This window comes from Mastigoproctus giganteus, chromosome 11, assembly GCF_048544385.1.
Source record: "Mastigoproctus giganteus isolate SK-2022 chromosome 11, ASM4854438v1, whole genome shotgun sequence".
Lineage (NCBI taxonomy): Eukaryota > Metazoa > Arthropoda > Arachnida > Uropygi > Thelyphonidae > Mastigoproctus > Mastigoproctus giganteus.
In genome coordinates this window covers 137,253,682-137,274,288 of record NC_143585.1, presented here as the reverse complement: position 1 = coordinate 137,274,288, position 20,607 = coordinate 137,253,682, and the positions used below count along the sequence as shown (strand labels likewise).

At 37.3% G+C, this 20,607-nt stretch overlaps 1 protein-coding gene across 3 annotated transcripts in view; it reads right to left on the bottom strand.

The window, feature by feature from the left end:
* Positions 1–20,607, bottom strand: part of LOC150078460 (epidermal growth factor receptor kinase substrate 8-like) — a 234,340-nt gene that overhangs the window by 80,145 nt on the left and 133,588 nt on the right. For all 3 annotated transcript variants that reach the window (XM_090384181.1, XM_090384182.1, XM_090384183.1), the window contains 3 exons: positions 19,127–19,272; positions 18,908–19,032; positions 9,515–9,641 (listed from right to left, as the gene is read on the bottom strand). In XM_090384181.1, coding sequence (XP_090240307.1) covers positions 9,515–9,641; positions 18,908–19,032; positions 19,127–19,272 — 398 coding nt within the window. The remainder of the gene's footprint in view (positions 1–9,514; positions 9,642–18,907; positions 19,033–19,126; positions 19,273–20,607) is intronic.

Here is a 20,607-nt window from a genome sequence, read left to right as displayed (position 1 = left end):
CATAAGATTGGCCCTGCTTTCCAGACTTGGCTGTCAGGAGCATTTCCAAAGGATTTCATTTCCAGAAAGAAGATCTGAGCTCAGTTTTTGTTTTTCTAACCTAGCTGAATATTCTCTTACACAATCAGCACTGTTATGAGGGAATGTTAAAATGACAAGCAGACTTGGGATAATTTGTTATATTTCAAACTTTCTTATGCACTTGTCAGTTCCCCAACCAAGGAACATGCACATTATATTTTATATTATGTCAAATATTACATATTTGTCTTTCGACAAATTCAATAAAAAGTTTGGTGAAACACAAGCAGTTATCCTTAATTTTTCTAAGGCTTTTCACTAAATAAAAAGTTTATTTCTTTAACATTTTTATTGAACTTTTTATTTATAAAAAGTTCAATAAATAAAAACGATTTTAATCATGTTTAGCATAAAGGTCTTCTAAGCCTCTCATCTTATGGATTACTAACTGTTGAGTATCCAGTATTCCCTCTGACTACTCAACTAATAAAATTAATGGGAGAAAGAATTGAACTTTGCTCCCCAAGGTGTATTTCTTTCTCCCAATATTTTCCTCTTGTATATCAATGAACTTATTCCATTGACTGAGAATTCTATCCATAGTCTTGGAGGTAATGGAGAACAAAAAAAAAAAAAAAAAAAGACCCAGAGCTAATTGTACAGTCCGATATGAAGTTTTCAATGACTGTTGAAAGCTTCATATCGGACTGTATAATTTTAATTGTACAGTAAATAAAATGAGACTGCCATGTTCATTCACACCCTGACAAGACCATAACAACATGGATTTGCAATTATCAGATTCATTAACTAATCTGAATAAACAGATAAATTAATATCTGCTAAACAATGGTATTTCAAAGCTTTAAAATAATTCATCTTTAGAATGAAGAAACAATGTGTAGAAATGGCTTCAGGTCTAGAAAGTGCAGCATCTGGAGACTATCCATGTAGATTTGTGAGATCTGATTTAAAGTTTTGAATGGATTGAATAAGCAAGCTCAATGCTGATGAAATCCTTCCTCTTGCTCAGATTACACACACATGAGGGACATAAATTCAAGTTGAGGATGGATGGTTGCAGGATAGACATGCAGAAATTTGCTTTCAGCTAGTGGGCAGTTGATTGTGGAACAAACATCCATTTGATGTTGTAGAAGTACATAGCTTGAATAATTTCAGAGAACTACCACACTATTAGAGGAAATATAAAGGTTATATAGGAAATGAGGGGGGGGGGGTGTTGACACTGTAAGTTTGCTTATTTTGCATCATTTTCCATATTGCTACTAATTCTAAAATGAGCTATGAATTCTATTTTCAGAATTACATATTTTTATTATTCTGTTTAATGAGAGATCTGTATGATTTATAATATTATAAATCATACAGTGTTTATCCATAGCTATTTTTCATATTTAATCAGTGTTTTGGTAGATCATATTGTCGATCATTCAGCCCTGGAGAGTTTGTGCAAGGTTCATTAGGTAGAATTTTTTTTCAGCGTAGTCTGTGCTTGTTAACAGGAAAGACTGCTTCTACAGGGATGGGATACACTTTAATACAAAGGGTGCAAGAATATTTGTTGATGCTATCAAGGCAGTGTTAGGAGGATCAGAAAAGTGCTAGCTTTAGGGGGGGGGGATTTACAGTAGCCACAGGCAGGAGTGAAAGTGATGCTTGCATTGCTTCTATTAGAATGAGCAGCAGCCTGGAAAGCAAGGTGCTGGGGATTTAAAGGACTGGTGAGGGTCATCATGGAACGAGTAAACACATGGGCTGTGTTAGGGTAACTAAGAGTAAGAACAGGAGCATGAATACTTGCATGTACACCAATGCTAGGAGTTTAGTAAATACATTTTATGAATTTGAGTTGCTGCTCAAGACAACAAAATAGGATATTGTTAAGATATCAGAGACATGGTGTTACATAGATATAAGGAATGCAGAATTGGAATTTGGGGAAGACACAATGTACAGAAAGGACTGACAGGATAGGAAGGGAGGAGGGCGTATGCTGTTAGTTAAGAAACACATAAAATCTAAGTTGTGCATCCAGTTGATACAGATGGACATTGAAATGTTGAGTCAGTTTGGTGTAACATAAGCACTGGGAAAGCAAAAACAAGAGTAGGAGTGTGTTATAGGCCTAATGACTCTGATCAGTACAATGAACAACTATACAGAGCAATAGAGTGGGCCAGTAAATCAGAATGTCTTAAAATGGGGGATTTTAACTTCCCAGATATTGACTGGAACTTGTGGGTTGGTCCTTGCACATTAGCAAGACTTTTTTGGATTTAATGGATGATTTCTTTCTACAGCAGCATGTTTGAGAGGCAACCAGAGGGAGAAATACCCTTGATCTAATTATCAGCAGTGATTATTTGTGTATTAAGAATTTGCAGATAAAGGAACCACTAATCACAGTACTGATGTGGGATTTACTTAAAGATGTAACTACCATCAGGGGGTAAAGGGAAGAGTTTTTGCTTTTGTAAAGATGATTACAGTGGTGTCAGGGATTTTTTAAATTCTATAAAATGGGACCTTAATGGGTCCCATTTTATAGAATTGAAATTTAATGGGAAAATTCCTTAAATTTCTATAAAATTTAAGGAATTTTCCCATTTAGAATTATCTTAGAAGCTACTAGACTTTTCATACCAACTAAGAAATACATGTGACTCGTAGCAGAGAAGAAAATGCATAGGGTGCATATAAAGTATCAGGCAACACAGAAGCCTATGGTAGATATAAGCTACTCTGTAATCAAATCACAAAAGGAGTTAGGCAAGCAAAGGTAGATTATGAGAAATCTTTGGAAAAGGATGCACAGAAAAACAGCAAAGACTTCTTTACTTATATAAACTCTAGAAGGAAGGGATAAAAATCAGGTTGGTACACTTGATATCAATGGTTCGACTTTTGATGATCCTGCTCAGATAGCTGTATACATAATATTTTGAAGCTGAGAAACTGAAAAATTTTGCATTCCTCATCACACAAGAAGAATTCTATAGGAAAGTGAAAGACAGAAGCTTATTAAATTCTAACAGAGAGCTTAATGATTTTTTTAATAACTGAGAGCAAAGTGGAGGAGAAATTGATGGGATCTATCCAGTTATATTAAAGGAGGCAGCAAAGGAAGTAAGCAAACCCTTAGCCATAATTATGAGAGCATCCTTGGATTCAGGTGAAGTCTCCACAGACCGCAGATGTGCAAATGTATTCCCAATTCATAAAGGGGGATCATCAAAGGGTGACAGAAGTAATTATAGACCTGTTAGTTTAACTTCTGTTCCAGGGAAAATAATGGAGTTGCTGGTTAAGGAATCATTGCAGGATCATCTAGACAAGACTGCAGTAATAATTCAGACAGAGCATGGGTTTGTTAAGGGCAAATCTTGTCTGACAAATTTGATTGGATACTATGATGTGGTCACAAATCAACTGGATGTAAAAAATAATTTTGATATCATACACTTGGATTTCAGGATAGCTTTTGATACTGTTGCACATGGAAGATTACTATACAGATTGGAGCAGTATGGTATTAAGGGCAAGTTGCTACACTGGATAAAAGGATGGTTGAGTGGGAGAAGACAGAGAGTGGTAATGAATGGACATTGCTCCTTGTGGAGTAATGTTATTAGTGGAGTACCCCAGGGTTTGGTGTTGGGCTCACTGTTGTTTTGTATATTTATCAATGATATTGATGAAGGTATATCAGGCTTAATATCCAAGTTTGCAGATGATAAAAACGTTGGCAGGATTGTTAGTGACAGTAATAACAGTATGCTACTGCAACAGGAACTATAAAAGTTGGCAGGTGGGCTGAGAAGTGGCAATTGAAGTCTAACTTTGACAAATGCAAAGTACTGCATATGGGTAGAAGTAACCCCACAGTAACATACCAACTGTGCAGAACTGCACTCAGGGTAGTGGAGAATGAAAAAGACCTGGGGGTAATTGTGCAGTCAGATATGAAGTTTTCTGACATGTGCAGACAGGCTGTGAGAGCAGGTCATGGTGTCTTCTCAATGATATACAGGAATTTTACTAGTAGGGAAAAAGAGGCAATTTTCCCTTTATATAAGGAAATGGTGAGGCCACACCTTGAGTGCTGCATACTGGTCTGGGGGCCTCATTTTCGGAAAGATGTAGAGTTGTCAAAACGAGTACAGAGAGAGGAGAAACAAGATTGGTGAGGGGAATGAAGGGTTCCTCTTACCAAGAAAGCCTTAAGTTCTGAAAATTGCAGCACATGGAGACTAGACACCTGTGAGGTGATCTGATTGAGGTGCATAAGACCTTGAATAGGTTGAGCAGGCTCAAGGTTGATGGAATTCTTCCTCTTGCTCAGATTATGAACCTCTGGTGGCTTAAATTCTAATTGAGGAAAGCAGTCATAGAATAGATGTGCGGAATTTTGCCTTTAGCCAGCGAGTAGTTAATTGCTGGAATGAACTTCCATCCGTTGTTGTGGAAATTGATAGCTTAAATAAATTCAAGGAAAAACTGGACAAACTTTTAAAGTGAATGGATGTGTGAAATAGGATTTTTTTTTTTTTTTTTTTGGCTGATGCTCTATAAGCTTGCTTTCTTGCATCAATGCCTCTACTAATGCTAATATTGCCTTTTCAGTTTAATTTTGATTTTTCAGCAGTGTTCAGAAAACAATGGTTCAATATTCCTAATCTTACTTTTTAGTGATATCAACCTTTTTTTTTTTTCTTTTTTTTGCGTGCTCTTAAAAAGAATGAAAATTTTAAAAGGATCGCTTGGGTACAATAAATGTGAGAAATATATTAACATAATAATAATGCATTCCATTCATGAAGTTTATTTATTTTTTCACAAATGAAAATGACTTGGAACATTTTTTATTGATAAAATGTTGAATACACAAAAAGGCAGTGGTTACCGAACCAGCAAGGATGAAAAAGCGAAAGGAAGAAGGATTATATTGGGTTTATTCCTTATTGAGACCTTAAAAAAGCTATATTTGCTAGAAAGCATTTTAAATGAGAATGTTGTAGAGGTAAAATGTAATGGCACTTTATATGATTGAACACAGAGCCAGAAGAAAAGAGCATTAAAAGTGGAGTCTTTGGATACAAATACCAAATGATTGATTGGCAGTCTAAGTGTTGTATAGATTTTCCCAACTTGGCTCAAAAACAGGTGTCCACATGGGATGGTCTGGCAGGGATTTCAGTTTCAAAGCCCTATGTGGTAGATGACTCTCAAGTGGTGCAAAACCACCACTTTACTTAATGGAGGCATGAAGTGGTGGAACCCCCACCCTATCTTTTCCATCATGCAGTATGATTGATGTCTTTTGAGGATATGATGGACATCATATGCAAGATCCAATCTTCCTTACATTGCATTGTAAACCCCTGACACCACCATGCCACGACAGGACTAATTGTATGTGTATCATGCTGCAATTAAAGGTTCTATTCTATTCTATTTTGAAGGTAAAGTTCTAAAATGGTGTTTGAAGGCTGTCTGCTAGATAGTCCACCAGACCAAACCTATTGATAACTCTCTAAAAGGCTTCCAGATCAGCTAGTGTATAATCTCACTGCTTCTATGCTACCAGATAGTGACTGCAGAGTCTGAGTAGTGTGTATATGGAAGGTGGAGGGACATTTTCGAGGCCACGTTATGTAAAGACTGGGTATATTCTTGCATGCCATATCCAAATATTTATAACTTCATCAGCTTGTCCTTCCCACCTTTTCTTACTACTTAATACATCATGAATTGTCAAACTAATGGAACAAACTTATCTGCAAAAAGATCTAAACCTCCCAAACACTACCTTGTGTATTTCACAAATATACGTGGTCTCAGTGTGATCTCAATGATGTCCATTTCTACTTACAGTCTGGGAAACTGCATGTACTTTTTCTGACAGAATCCCAATTATCGGTCAGTTAATTCGCTGTCAGCAGTTTAGTAATTTGGAATCTCCTCTTTTTGATCTTCTCTGGCCTAAAATATCTGTTAAAATCTCTGGCTTAAATTCATCTGTTGCCTCTATCATTCTCCCAACTCCACTAATTACTTGGAACTCTTTGACACTTGGCTTTCTCCAGTTCAACATTCCTCACAGTGAAGTAATTTTCCTAGGTGTGATTTTAATGTTCACATCTCCAGCTGGCTTCCATTTTCTAGTCACATGGACCCAGGTTTTTGAGATTCTGAGGCTTTTGCAATTACTAATGACCTTGCACAGATTGTTCATTTACCTACCAGAATACCAGACAATCCTAACCACACAGCCAATATGTTTGACCTTTTTTCTCACAAACAGCCCTTCTAAGTACACTGTTGAGGTGGGTGGTCCTCTAGGCACCTCAGATCACAAGATGGCAATGGTCTCTTCTCCAATGGAGCTTTTCTCTCGTGACCATTCCCAACCTCGTGTTTGGCATTATAAGAATGCAAAATGGGATGATCTGCACGATTTCTTTTCTTCTTTTCCTTGGTTGCATTACTGTTTCAAATCTTCTGATGTTAATGTGTGCTCAGATCATGTTAGTGAAATTATTCCTTGAGGAATGATATCATTTATTCCACACTCAACCTTAAAATCTTGTCCTTTATCTAAACCTTAGTTCTCCAATAAATGTGCTAACACTGTTCACAATAAGAATGTTGCATACTGCCTGTATCCAAATCTTCCAGTTTATTTTCTGCCTTCACCAAAGATCGCAAAAATTGTAAAGCAGTTATTAATCAGTCCAAACTAGATTTCAAACAGGCTAAAAGTATAAAATTTTCTTTTTGTCCAAATGGTAGCCAAACGTTCTGGCCTCTTGCCAAAGCTATTGGCCACACCTTTGCCCATTTCTATTCCCACCTCTGTCAAAACCAGATGGTTCTATTGCCATTTCAGCCAAAGATAAAACTGACCTGCTAGCATCCTACTTTTCTTCTAACTCATGTATTGATGATCTTAGTAAACCACCTCCTACTATTCCCAGCATGCTCCATTCAATGCCTCTGGTGGTCTTCTGTTAAAAGGATGTCAGAAGGATTTTGAACAATCGTGATGCTAAGAAAGTTCCAGGTCCTGATGGTTTCTCCACTTATTCTCAAAGCCTGTGCTCCTGAGCTTACTCCTGTTTTGTGTTGGCTTTTTTCACTTTCTTATTCCATGGGTTTGCTCGTATCCGGCCAGTTCCTAAAAAGGGTGACAAATCCCTCCCATCCAATTATCGTTTCATTGCACTTATTTCTACGCTTTTGAAAGTAATGGAGAAATATTTTTTGGCCACCAACTCTTAAGCTATCTAGAAACCTTCCATCTGATCAATGATCGCCAGTATGGATTCAATCAGCATCAATCCACCAGTGATATTCTGGTTTATGTTACCCATCTATGGACAAATTCAATGGAAAAGTTTGGTGAAATTCAAGTAGTTCCTCGTGACATTTCAAAGGCTTTTGATCATGTTTGGCATAAAGGTCTTCTAAATAAGCTTCCATCTTATGGCTTGCCAACTGTTTTTTGTAATTGGGTATCCAGTTTTCTCTCTGGCCACTCTGCAATGGTTGATGATGCTCTGCCTTCTAACTTCTCCACTAATGCAGGTATTCCCAAGGTTCAGTTCTTTCTCCCACTCGTTTTTTCTTGTATATTAATGACCTTCTTCCATTGACCAGAAAACTTATCCATAGTTTTGCTGATGATAGCATATTGCATTCCACTTTCTAGTTTGAGAAACATTGCCCTGCTCAATCAGCTTCAAATTCTTAAATATCTACTACCAATTCCTTAAATGCCAATCTCCAGTGGGGCAAAGACAACTTAGTTGAATTCAATCCTTCTAAAACTTAGTCCTGTCTTATATCTCACAAAAAGGATTCTTCTGCTCCTATGCTTATCTTTGGTGACAATCTGATTTCTAGGCAAGATGATATATCTCTTTTGGGGATTACCCTGACATAATCGCCGAAAGCGGGGGGATTCAGTCAGTGGATGGGTGGCTGGTGCCCGTCTGAATGACGGACCGTGCCAGGCCGGACGAGGATCAGAGTCCTCCCGGTCGCTGACGCACTTCGGGTAAGGGAAGCGTATAGGATGATAGGTTTAATTTCCTTTTTATTTATATTTTATTTTATTTATATATATATTTTTTTATTTATTAATTATTATTATTTAGTTATTTATTTTATTTATTTTTTGTTTTTAATCATTGTTTTGTTCGGATTTTTTTTTTTTTTTTTTTTGGCTGGTGCAGCATAAGCCATAGGCTTTCTTGCACCATGCGGCCGATACTAATACTACTACTAATCTTTCTTGGCATAAGCACATCACAATTATTGTTTCTTCTGAATCTAAAAAACTGGGTTTTCTCGTTTTCTCTCTGTGTTATTTTTCTTCCAAACAGCTGTTCACTCTGTACAAATCACAAATTTGCTCTACCCTGGAATATTGTTCCCACATCTGCACTGGCACGCCAAAACCTCTCTCAGGCTTCTAGATTCCATTCAGAAGAGGGCAGTTAGGTAATTTAATGACTCAGCTCTAATAAAGACTCCTCGTGCTCTGTCTCACAGCCATTCTGTTTCTGCTGAATGTCTTTTCTATAGATACCCCTGGGGCTCACATCTGGTGCGTATGGACTAGGCACACCCAGGGTCCTGAGCTGGATATCATCATTCTTCTCTTTCTTGGTGATTCCCTTTTGACTCTCTCTCTCTCTCTCTCTCTCTCTCTCTCTCTCTCTCTCTCTCTCTCTCTCTCTGGATAACTCGGGAATTTTTTTTGGCTGGTGCAGCATAAGCTTAGCATAAGCATAGGCTTCCTTGCACCATATAGCTAATAATAATAAAAATATCTCCATGGACACCAATCTTCTGAATTGTCTTCTATAATTCCCACTCTCTCTTTCATACCAGTCCAAACATGTTCTGCAACCAGTCATCATTCTTTTACTGTCCAACTTCAAACTCACAAAACAAGCTTTTTTTTCCCCTCATTATTCCTTAACTTCCATTTTCTGAACTATTCTCCCTTCGTACGTACTTCTTGAAAATTACAAAATTATAATTTGTGGAAATTGAAGTGTAATGTCAACAAGTATCTTCTTTCATCTTCTCAACCTTCAACCCATGCACAGTACTATAGGTTCTAATACCTGTTGTGCTTGAAGTCTTCATAAAAAAATTTTAAAAAATTATAATAAATAAATGTTTATTGTTAAAATAAAATTCCCAGAACACAGTAACATGTTTTTTGGTCACAATAGTGCAACTTACTAGAGCCTTTAGAATCTTAGCAAGATAGGTATGAAAGACTTCACACCAACAAAAACATTAGTATAGTCAAAAAAAAAAAAATCACACCAGGTGTAAAATATTTGTTTAAGTAAATCTAAAATGTGTCACTTATTGACTCACTTTGTAAATAACAGCCACATTATTCTACTTAATAATGGAAGCCAGTTAATGAAAAATTTTCAAAACTTACCACCTAAATCTTTCTTTTTATTCTTTCTACTTTTCTGTCTACGTTCCAGTTCCTTAAATGCTGCTGCAGCATGCTGTAACCTAGCTATAAACCTTTCAATATCATCAAAACAATGATTTAAAATTGCCTGAAAAAAAAAAAAAAAAAGAAATAATGATATAAATCCACATAAATGCAAGTCAGTTAAAAAAAAAAAAAAAAGAAATAATGATATAAATCCACATAAATGCAAGTCAGTTAAAAAAAAAAAAAAAAAAAAGTATCCTATACAAAATGTAATAATACCATTAAAAAAGCTAATGTGATCAATAAAATGAGTCATAATGCACAAAAAAAATTCATAACAAATAATCATTTTATTCAAAAAAGGATATCACACATTCTTGTTATACATGGATACTTTAACAAGAATAACAGTATTATATATAATGTTTCAAGTAAAAGGCACACAAGGTATATATATCTCTCTTATGTTTAGACTATTTGTTGTCCTGACCATCTTTGTCAAATTTGGGCTGAAATTTTTGAATCATGTTAAAATTATACTAAGCATTACTGTTTAGTAATGCTTAGTATAATTAAGCATTTGTAATAATGCTTAGTATAATTAAGCATTTGTAATAATTCTTAGTATAATTAAGCATTACTAAGTATTTGTTGTCCTGACCATCTTTGTTAGATTTGGGCTGAAATTTTTGAATTTATGTTAAAATTATACTACGCATTACTGTTTAGATCTCAGTTTATAAAGTTAAATTTTTCCTAATCAAATGCTTTTTCTAAATGGGAAAGTTGTTCCCTGTCCTTTGTTTACTCTAAAAACATTATCAGTGTGAATTTCTGAAACAAACATAATTGATTTTATTGGGAGAAAAAAATTTAACATCAAATTCAAAAATTTGATGTTAAAATTAGATATGATATCAGCCCAGATATGATAAAAAAAGATCTAAACTAAACAAACAGCTTAAACTTAAGGAAAAAAGATAGATCCCAGCAACTTTTAATTAAAACACCCTTTACAATGAACACTCATTATATCCAGAAATGGATTAATTAATATTAGATGAAGCAAGGGGGGGCTGATGGATAGTCTTGAGGATTAAATAAGGATGTGGAAGATTTTGGTGATCATTCAACCTTTTTTTTATATACTTGTTGAGAAATGACTGCACAGCAGCCTTTTTTCCCTTCTCAATATAAATAGCCCTGTAACAAGACAGGCCATATTGAATGACTCTGTCAATCTTCGGCAAACCTGACAGCATCAGGGGCCCATCATCTCAAAGGCTGCCACTGCTTTTGAATGCTTCAGCCATTATCTTTATTGCAAAATGTGTCGGTGATTACACTACATCATCCCAGCTCTCTTGGCAACCTTTTTGAGTTCCAGCCTTGCTAACTCCTTGTTTTTCAGCACTTTACCAAGTGAAATAAGGAGACTTACATCTCACCTCAGGGTCCAGATGATAACAAGGTAGACTTTAGTGGTCTCTTCCTGACTGTATCCTCTAGACCTCAAACCATTGAAACATTGAGGATTCTTCCAAACACATATTCTTTAGTTTGATGTCATTCAAGGTTGCTGTAGTGTTATTTACTGCATTGTAGATGTTGTAGCTTCCAGAAATCTATCAAGGTCATGCCATCCTGATAGCTTGAGAAAATATCCTGCTTAGATAATATTATATTCCTTGGAAATTGCTAATGCCCCCTGATCCATTGGCTGCAGCACTGTGGTTGTGTTTTGTGGCAGAAGCACAAATGTTGATGGTGGGATGCAATTCATCCAACTCTGGAGGATGACTGGGGGGCACTGGTCATCCGCCAGAGTCGAGAATCAACAAGGTTTTGAAGGGAACACCCTTGGCTGAAATAATCCTTAAAATGAAGGCTTGAATATGGAAACTGTAACCCAAGCCTTTGTATCTGGCAGCCATATGACATGAAGAGACCACATGTTAGCATTAGCAGAGGCATTTGATGCAAGAAAGCAAGCTTATGCAGCATCAGCCAAAAAAAAAAAAAAAATAAATAAAAATAAAAATAAATAAATAAATAAAAAATAACCACTTCCACTTCACCCCTCTGTTCGTTCGAAATACCTGTCCAGCTGAGCCTTAAACTTATTTGGGCTATCAACTTCCGCGACAAGGGATGGAAGTCTATTCCAGCAACCAACCACCCGCTGGCTAAAGGCAAATTTCCTCACGTCTATCCTACATCTGCCTTTCCTCAATTTGAATTTATGCCCTCTCAGGTGATTATTCTGAGCAAGAGGAAGAATCCCATCAGCATTGAGCATGCTCAAACCATTCAAGGCTTTATACACCTCTATCAGATCCCCTCGCCGGTGCCTAGTCTCCAGACACTGTAATTTGCAAAACGTAAACTTTTCTTCGTAAGAGCACCCCTTTGTTCCATTCACTAATCTTGTTGCCCTTCTCTGTACTCGTTCCAGCATCTCTACATCCTTCTTGAAATGAGGCCTCCAGACCTGTATACAGTACTCTAGATGCGGTCTGACCATTGCCTTATACAAGGGAATAATCACCTCCTTATCCATGCTAGAAAAATTCCTATATATCATCGACAATACACCATGAGCTACACTTGCAGCCCGTCTGCACTGCTCAGAAAACTTCATATCTGCCTGCACAACCATCCCCAGGTCCCTTTCATTCTCTACCACTGTCAGTGTAGTACCACAGAGTTGATACGTTGCTCTGGGGTTGCTGTTTCCCATATGTAGTACTTTACATTTGTCAATGTTAAACTTCATTTGCCACCTCTCAGCCCATCTGCTCAACCTTTCCAGATCCTGTTGCAGTAGCATAGTGTCAGTAGTGTCCTTGACAACCTTGCCAGACGATATGAAGGTTGGCACCTTCGTATCGTCTGCAAACTTGGACATTAAGCTTGATATACCATCATCAATATCATTTATAAATACAGAAAACAATAATGGACCCAATACTAAACCCTGAAGGACTCCACTAATAACATTAGTCCACGATGAGCAGTGTCCATTGATTACCACTCTCTGTCTTCTCCCCCTCAACCACCCCTTTATCCATAGCAGCAATTTGCCTCCAATGCCACACTGCTCCAATTTGTGCAGAAGTCTTCCATGTGCAACAGTATCAAAAGCCTTTCTAAGATCCAAGTATATAATATCAAAGTTATTCCCTGCATCTAGTTCTATTTTTTTGTGACTGCATCATAGTATCCAATCAAATTGGTCAGGCAAGACTTCCCCTTAACAAAACCATGCTGTGTCTGAGCTATAACTGAAGTCTTGTCTAGATGATCTTGCAGTGCTTCTTTAAACAGTGCCTCCATTAATTTTCCAGGAACAGAAGTTAAACTAACAGGTCTATAATTACTTGTGTCACCCTTTGATCCTCCTTTGTGAATTGGGGTCACATTTGCACATCTCCAGTCCATGGGTACTTCCCCTGAGTCCAAGGAAGCTCTCATAATTATGGCTAAGGGTTTGCTTACTTCCTTTGCTGCCTCCTTTAGTATAACTGAATAGATCCCATCCACCCCAGGTGCCTTTCTTGTATTTATCTTCAACAATTTCTCCTCCACTTTACTCTCAGTTATTACAAGATTCTCTAGCTTACTGCCAGAGTTGAATACACCTCTGGCATTCCCCTCGCTGAATAACTCCTCATGTGTGAATGTCGATGCAAAATATTCATTCAGTTTGTTAGCTACCTGAGCAGGACCATCAACAGTTAACCCATCGATATCAGTGGACCAATCTGATTCATCCCCTTCCTTCTAGAGTTTACATAAGTAAAGAACTCTTTGCTGTTTTTCTTTGCATCCCTTGCCAAAGATTTCTCGTAATCTGCCTTTGCCTGCCTAACCTCCTTTGTAACTTGGTTACAGATCAAATTGTATATATCATAGGCTTCTGTGTCACGTGTTAATTTGTATGTATTCCTTGCATTTTTCTTCTCTGCCATATGTCTCATTAGTTCATCTGACATCCACTTAGGCCTAAACCTTGAACAATATTTCTTAGTTGGTATGTAAAGCCTAGTAGCTTCCAAGATAAGTTCTTTGAATGCTTCCCATTTTGAATTTGCTGTTGGTAACATCATCAGTTGGTCCCACTGTATACAATTTAAATACTGTCTCAGTCCATCGTAATCGCCTTTACGAAAGCAATAACCCTTCCCTTTACCCCTAATGGTAGTTACCTCTTTGAGTAAATCCCACTTCAGCACACTGTGATCACTGCCACCTAGTGGTTCATTTACCTACAGATTCTTAATGCATGAAGAATCACTACTGATAATCAATTCAAGAGTATTACTCCTTCTAGTTGCCTCCTGAACATGCTGATGTAGAAAACAATCATCCAATAAATCCACAAAAGCCTTGCTAGTGTGTGAGTGACCAGCCCCCAAATTCCAGTCAATATCTGGGAAATTAAAATCCCCCATTATAAGACTCTCTGATTTACTGGCCCACTCTATTTCCCCGTACAGTTCCTTATTATACTCATCAGAGTCATTAGGCCTATAGCACACTCCTACTCTCAATTTTGATCTCCCAATGCTTATGTCACACCAAACTGACTCGACACTGCACTGTCCAGCAATGTCGACTGGCTTCACTTCCTTGGATTTTATACATTTCTTAACTAATAGCATTACCCCTCCTCCCCTCCTGTCCTGTCTATCCTTTCTATACACATTGTATTCCCCAAATTCCAGTTCCGCATTACTTATATCTGTGTGACACCACGTCTCTGATATCCCAACAATATCTGCCTTTGATGTTTTGAGCAATACCTCAAATTCATCAAATTTATTTACTAAACTCCTAGCATTGGTGTACACGCAAGTATACATGCACCTGTTCTTTTTCTTAGCTACCCTAACACAACCTATGTGTTTATTTGTACCCCAATGATTCCCAGCAGTCTCTGAAATATCCTGCATCTTATTTTCCAAGCTGCGGCTCATTCCAATAGAAGCAGTGAAAGAATCACTTCCACCTCTGCCAGTGGCTACTGTTAATCTATTAGTCCTTGTATCCCCCCCCAACTAGCAGTTTTCCGACCCACCTAACACTGCCTCGACAGCATCAGCAAAAATTCTTGCACCCTTTCTATTTAAGTGTATCCCATCCCTGTAGAAGCAATCTCTCCTGTTAACAAGTACAGTCCAGGCTGAAAAAAATTCTACCCCTTGAGACTTGCACAATCCCTCCAGGGCCGAATTGATCGACAAGGCTCTCATCATATACTCCCTATTTAATGCCGGGAACTTCAAAAAAAATTAAGTTCCCTAATGACCAATCAAAAATGAGCTGGCTATTCATTGAGATTCTTACTAATATTTAAAACACTTCCTTCCGCCCAAACATTACAGAATATGGCAATTGACAATGTGTTCTCACATAAAGATTAGTCCTCTCTTTGCCATTGTATTTTTCTTACCATATGAAAAATTGACTCCCTCAGTGAAGTGCACTTTAAAAGAGGTAGCTTTTTAATGGTGTTTGGCTTATTTGCTTTCCTTCTTTTAAATTTTAATCTAATCACTTCCATATGAAAATTTAAAGGCAGAATAGAGGGGCAAGTTGTGTCAAAAAGATATTTTTATATTACTGTTACTGAATTAGCAATAACTAGAAGCCTGATTTATCAAGGGACAGTCTTATCTAACCAATCTGATAGTTTACTATGATGCAGTGACCAAGGAACTGGATGCAAAAAATAATTTTAACATCATATACTTAGATTTCAGGAAGGCTTTTGATACTGTTGTGCATAAAAGACTGCTGTACAAACTTTAGCAATGTGGCATTAAGGGCAAGTTACTGCTATGGATAAAGGGATGGTTAAGTGGAAGAAGACAGAGTGGTCAGTGGGCACTCCTCTTCATAGACTAATGTTATTAGTGGAGTTCCCGGGTTCAGTGCTGGGTCCATTGTTGTCTTCAATATTTATTAATGATATTGATGAAGGTGTACCAGGCTTAATGTCTAAGTTTGCAGATGATACAAAGGTTGGCAGGGTAGTTAACGAGAATCATCAGCTATTGCAACAAGATCTAGGAAAATTGGGTCGATGGGCTGAGAAATAGCAGTTGAGGTTTAACATTGACAAATGCAAGGTACCCATGTGCAGTACCTTGCATTGACAAATTCAAGGTACTGCACATGGGTAGCAGTAACTCCAGAGTAAGTTATCAACTGTGCAGTACTACAGTCAGGATAGTGAAGAATGAAAAAGACTTGGGAGTAATTGTGCAGTTAGACATAAAAATTCTTTGAGCAATGCAGACTTGCTGCCAGGACAGCTCATGGGGTTTTGTCAATGATATACAGAAACTTTGCTAGCGAGGATAAGGAGGTGATTATCTCTTTGTATAAGGCCATGTTAGGCCACATCATGAGTACTTATACAGGTCTTTGGCGCCTCCATAGCCAGGAGCAGCAGTGCGTAGCACACACTTCTTGATTAGACCAGGGTTCGAGCCCGTGACCACCAAATACTGAGGATGCAGAAAGGTCAGGGTAATGACCACCGCATATCCCCGGAGCAATATGGCCTTAGTTGCTACTCCTAAAAACCAAATAACAAACAAACAACAACATATACAAGTCTGGAGGCCTCACTTTAGGAAGGATGTAGACCTGCTGGAACGGATGCAGAGAAGGGCAACCAGATTGGTGAAGGAAACAAAAGGATGCTCTTCCCTAGAAAGGCTTCAGTTCTGCAAATTTCAGCATCTTGATACTACACACCTGTGGGGAGATCTGATTGAGGTGTTTATAGCCTTGACTGGGTTGAGTGTGCTAAATGCTAACTTCCACTTGCCAAGACTACACACATGAGGGTCATAAATTCAAGTTGGAAGGATGGTTGTAGGACAGATGCACTGGAAGTTTGCCTTCAGCCAGCAAGTGGGTCATTGTTGGAACAGGCTTCCATCTGTTTTGTGGAAGTGAATGGGCTGAATAAATTCTAGGGAGAACTAGACAAATTCTTGGTGGGCATGTATGGGTGAACTGTTTTTAACTTGTTTATATGCTTGCTTTCTTGAATCATCTACTACTTATAGTAGTTATCTTTAAGTAAAATACCTAATTAACAGATTACGTTCACAACTGCCTAGTGGTTCCTTATCTGGAGCAATTCTTAAATGCATGATGAATTACTGCTGATATTCAAATCAAGAATATTGCTTTCTCTTTTTTGCCTATCAAACATGTTGATATAGAACACAGTCATCCAATAAGTCCAGAAAATATCTGCTACTGTGCAAATGACCAATTCACAAGTTTCAGTCAATATCTGTAAAGTTAAAATCTCCTATTATAAGACATTCTGATTTACTAGCCCATTTTATCTGTCTGTGTCTGTGTATATAATACATCCACGACAAATGGTTGTGGATGTATTATATACATCCCAACCATTTGTTGTTCATTATACTCATATCACTAGTTTAGGAATTCAAATATAGTATGCATTTTGCGTTATGATTCTGCCTTGGGAAAACTTTGGCTCATTCAATGACAGAGACCAACTTTTAGCTTTCAATGTTTGGGCTTAAGGGTTGTTGTTGTTTTATGCACATCAGTGATTTAGCCCACATTGCACCATCATATATTATGTCTCTATTAAGTGTGTGTGTGTGTGTGTGTGTGTGTGTGTGTGTGTGTGTGTGTGTGTGTGTGTGTGTGTGTGTGTGTGTGTGTGTGTGTGTGTGATTGCTGGCACCCGATCGATGCACCCTTCCTTTCTGCAATCTGGATTTAAAGATTTTTTTTTTTTTTTTTTCATTCTCGCATTCTGCCTTGGCTTGGGGCTTCCCAGGTCAGGCTAGCAGCCTTTCACCCACTCTCGTTTTTTTTTTTTTTTTTTTTCCCATAAAAATTTATCCTAGACTGGGGCTTCCCTGGTCCAGGGGAATCCCCCTCCTCTTTCTTTGCAGGCAGAAAAATCTGAAATAACTCATGAGGAAATCCATACTCTCTTCAATTAAGACTAGCTAAGTATAGCCTCAATTGAAGAGGACTTGAGAAATCCCTCCAGACAGACTGTAATCAAATCTAAAATCTCTCCAAATGAGTAATAAAGGTATAAAGGTAGCAAACTGTTCTACTGTCATGGAGGAGTTTGGGCTTATAATCACATTAGCAACATGACAATGTTATCCACAAGTTTACTTTAACCACTAATATCATTTTAATATAAATAGTATCCCCCTAAAACAGGGGTGGGCAACAGCCGGCCCGCGATTATGTTGAATCCGGCCCCCTCGGTAAATGCATAAATATAGAAAATCCATACCTGACTACACTCGCCGTAAACGTTCGGCTTAATTCGGTTCAATCGGGAATCGCGGCCAGTACAACAGTAACCAAGTGATTCTACGCAGCGTCAAAGAGTTATTTCCTAATTATTATTGTAGCATCGATCGAGCGAAGTTCCTTTGGGTTTGACTTCTTATTGAAAAAAATAATATTGGTGCGAGATATTTTATGTTTTATGCCTTTTCTAATTATTACAATTTTTAATTTAATATAATTTATAGCCCATAAAATGAGCCAATTAAAAAAAAAAGAAAAATTGATGCCGAATGCCGCATTTTCAATGATAATTGGACATTCAGATATTTTTTTTTTAAAAATACATTAATAATTTGGTAATTCAAGTAATATAACATTTTTTAGGTTCTGATTTTTTTTATTAAATCGTTCAATCTATTCCGGCCCGCATCATGATGCGAAAATTTCATTCGGCCCGCTGACGAAAAAAGTTGCCCACCCCTGCCCTAAAAGGTGAACCCACTATTTATTCAAAACTGAAGATACCATATGAAGGCAGCTATTTCTAAACTTAATGGTCTCTCATCTGGTGATGGATGGCCTCCATTATCAAACATATGCTACTACTGAATAAGGTATCAAGTGAACAGTCAAGTGACGTATGGAAGAATTTCAATTTAATAAATGAAACAAAATTATAAAAAAAAAGCACTATATGTCCCTTTAAACCCTAATACCTGATCACATTTGCTCTAAACAGCAGAATAGTAAAGTCTGTGTAGTTATATTTCAGTACAGACACTAAAATAACTGGAATAAACCTAAGCTTTAAAAGCCAAAACTTGATCTCTGTCACTAGAGGGAATAATCCACAACACAAAAACTGGATGCAGAAATGCAAGTGATTTTCTGATTATTGTACAATACCTGTGTTGAAATCTCACAACCTTTATTGCTTTACTGAAATTTCTGAAGGAAAAACAATAAATATTCTGATTACAATAAAACGGGACAACTGGTTGTAGAGAGTTTTGGTTACAAAGGAATTAACAAGGCTACCAGTGTGAAAAGTACTCTACAAATACTTACTACATCTCTTTCATATTTTTCACTACTGGTTGAACTTGTTTCATCATTGGAATCTCTTCCATAACTGCCACTTCTTTCAAGCTCCACTCTCTGTTGAGATCCACCTGAGAGTCTCTGACCACCCTCTGTAACAACCATTACAAACATCAATTCCAGTAATGCAAAAAAAAAAAAAAAATTAAATAGGGGAGAAAACAGTTTACATAAAGGTTTACATACGTTGAGGAGCTGCGGCTGCTGCTGCTGCTGCAGCATTAAATAAGCTGACTTGTTCTCTCACACTAACTCCAGAAATGCCATTGATTGGTGGTTCTGGAGGAGGATTACATGGTGGTGTTGGAATGTGACAGGAATTCTCTCTATATCTAAAAATAGGAATTTTCAATTATTACATACATATAAAACTAAATATATTTTTATTACACAAATATCTGTGAAACAAAAAATAATATATTTTTCTATTCTACAAATATCTGTGAAACAAAAAATATATTTGTAATGCAAAAAATAATAAACATACTTTAGTGAAATAGTTTAGATATATTTACTCCACTTTTAAATGTTGGCCTATAGGCTAACATGTACTTATAAGTACAACATGAAAATAAAATTACTACTAATTTCAGACAGGTTGAAATTGCATCATGGGACATGATTATAAAGCTTTTTTTTTTTTTTAAATCCTCAAACACAAAAGGAATTGGAACCTTATAGTGCTTAGTATAGGGGCCTCCATAGCAGAGTGAGAGTGCAGTAGCACACGCTCATTTAGTAGACTGGGGTTCAAGCTCCTGACTGCTAAATATGGTCAATATGCCAACCCATACTGGACCAGTGAGGTAGATTATGGTCCATGTTCCTCAACATGAATCGTTGAGGAGGCTTCCATCCTGCAGTGGATTGATAATGGCTGCTCCTTACCTTACCTTTTTTAGTGCTTAGTATTCTGTGGGGTTGAAGGCTGAGAAGAGGGAAGATGTTGGAGGCCCTATTTTAGGAAGGCTGTGAATCTGATGGAACAGGTGCAGTGAAGGGCAATGAGATTGGTGAGGGAAAACTAAAGTGTGCTCTTATCAAGAAAGACTTCAATTCTGCAAATTGCAGTTTGGAAACTAGGCACCTGCAAAGCGATCTGATTGAGCTATTTAAAGTTTTGAATGGATATGGTATGGCTTGACGTAGCCAAATGGTCAAGAGCAAGAGTGCAGTAGCACACACACACTCTTTGAATGGACCAGGATTCAAGCCCGTGACTGCTAAATACGATTAATATTTGTATTGATTGATTTATTGTAAACTCCACTGACCTGGTGGTCGTGCCGAGTATAAACAAGAACATTAAGCTCCATGCTGATGATATTCTTCCTCTTGCTCAGACTACACACAAGGAAGCATAAATTCAAATTGAGGAAGCATGATTGCAGGATAGATGTGCAGACATTTGCCTTTGGCCAGTGGGTAGTTAGACTGTTAGAACAAACTTTCATGAAGTGGGTAGGTTTGAATAAATTCAAGGAAGAACTAGTACTAGCCACTACTAATACTAATACAAGGTTCCGTTCTGGACCCCCTGATATGGAATATGATCTTAAAAGACTGGCTACATAATACCTTTAACAACACAAAAAATCCTAACCTTTGCTGATGATTTAACCATCACAGTCTCAGGAAGGTCTCGATCTGCAATAGAAACAAATGCC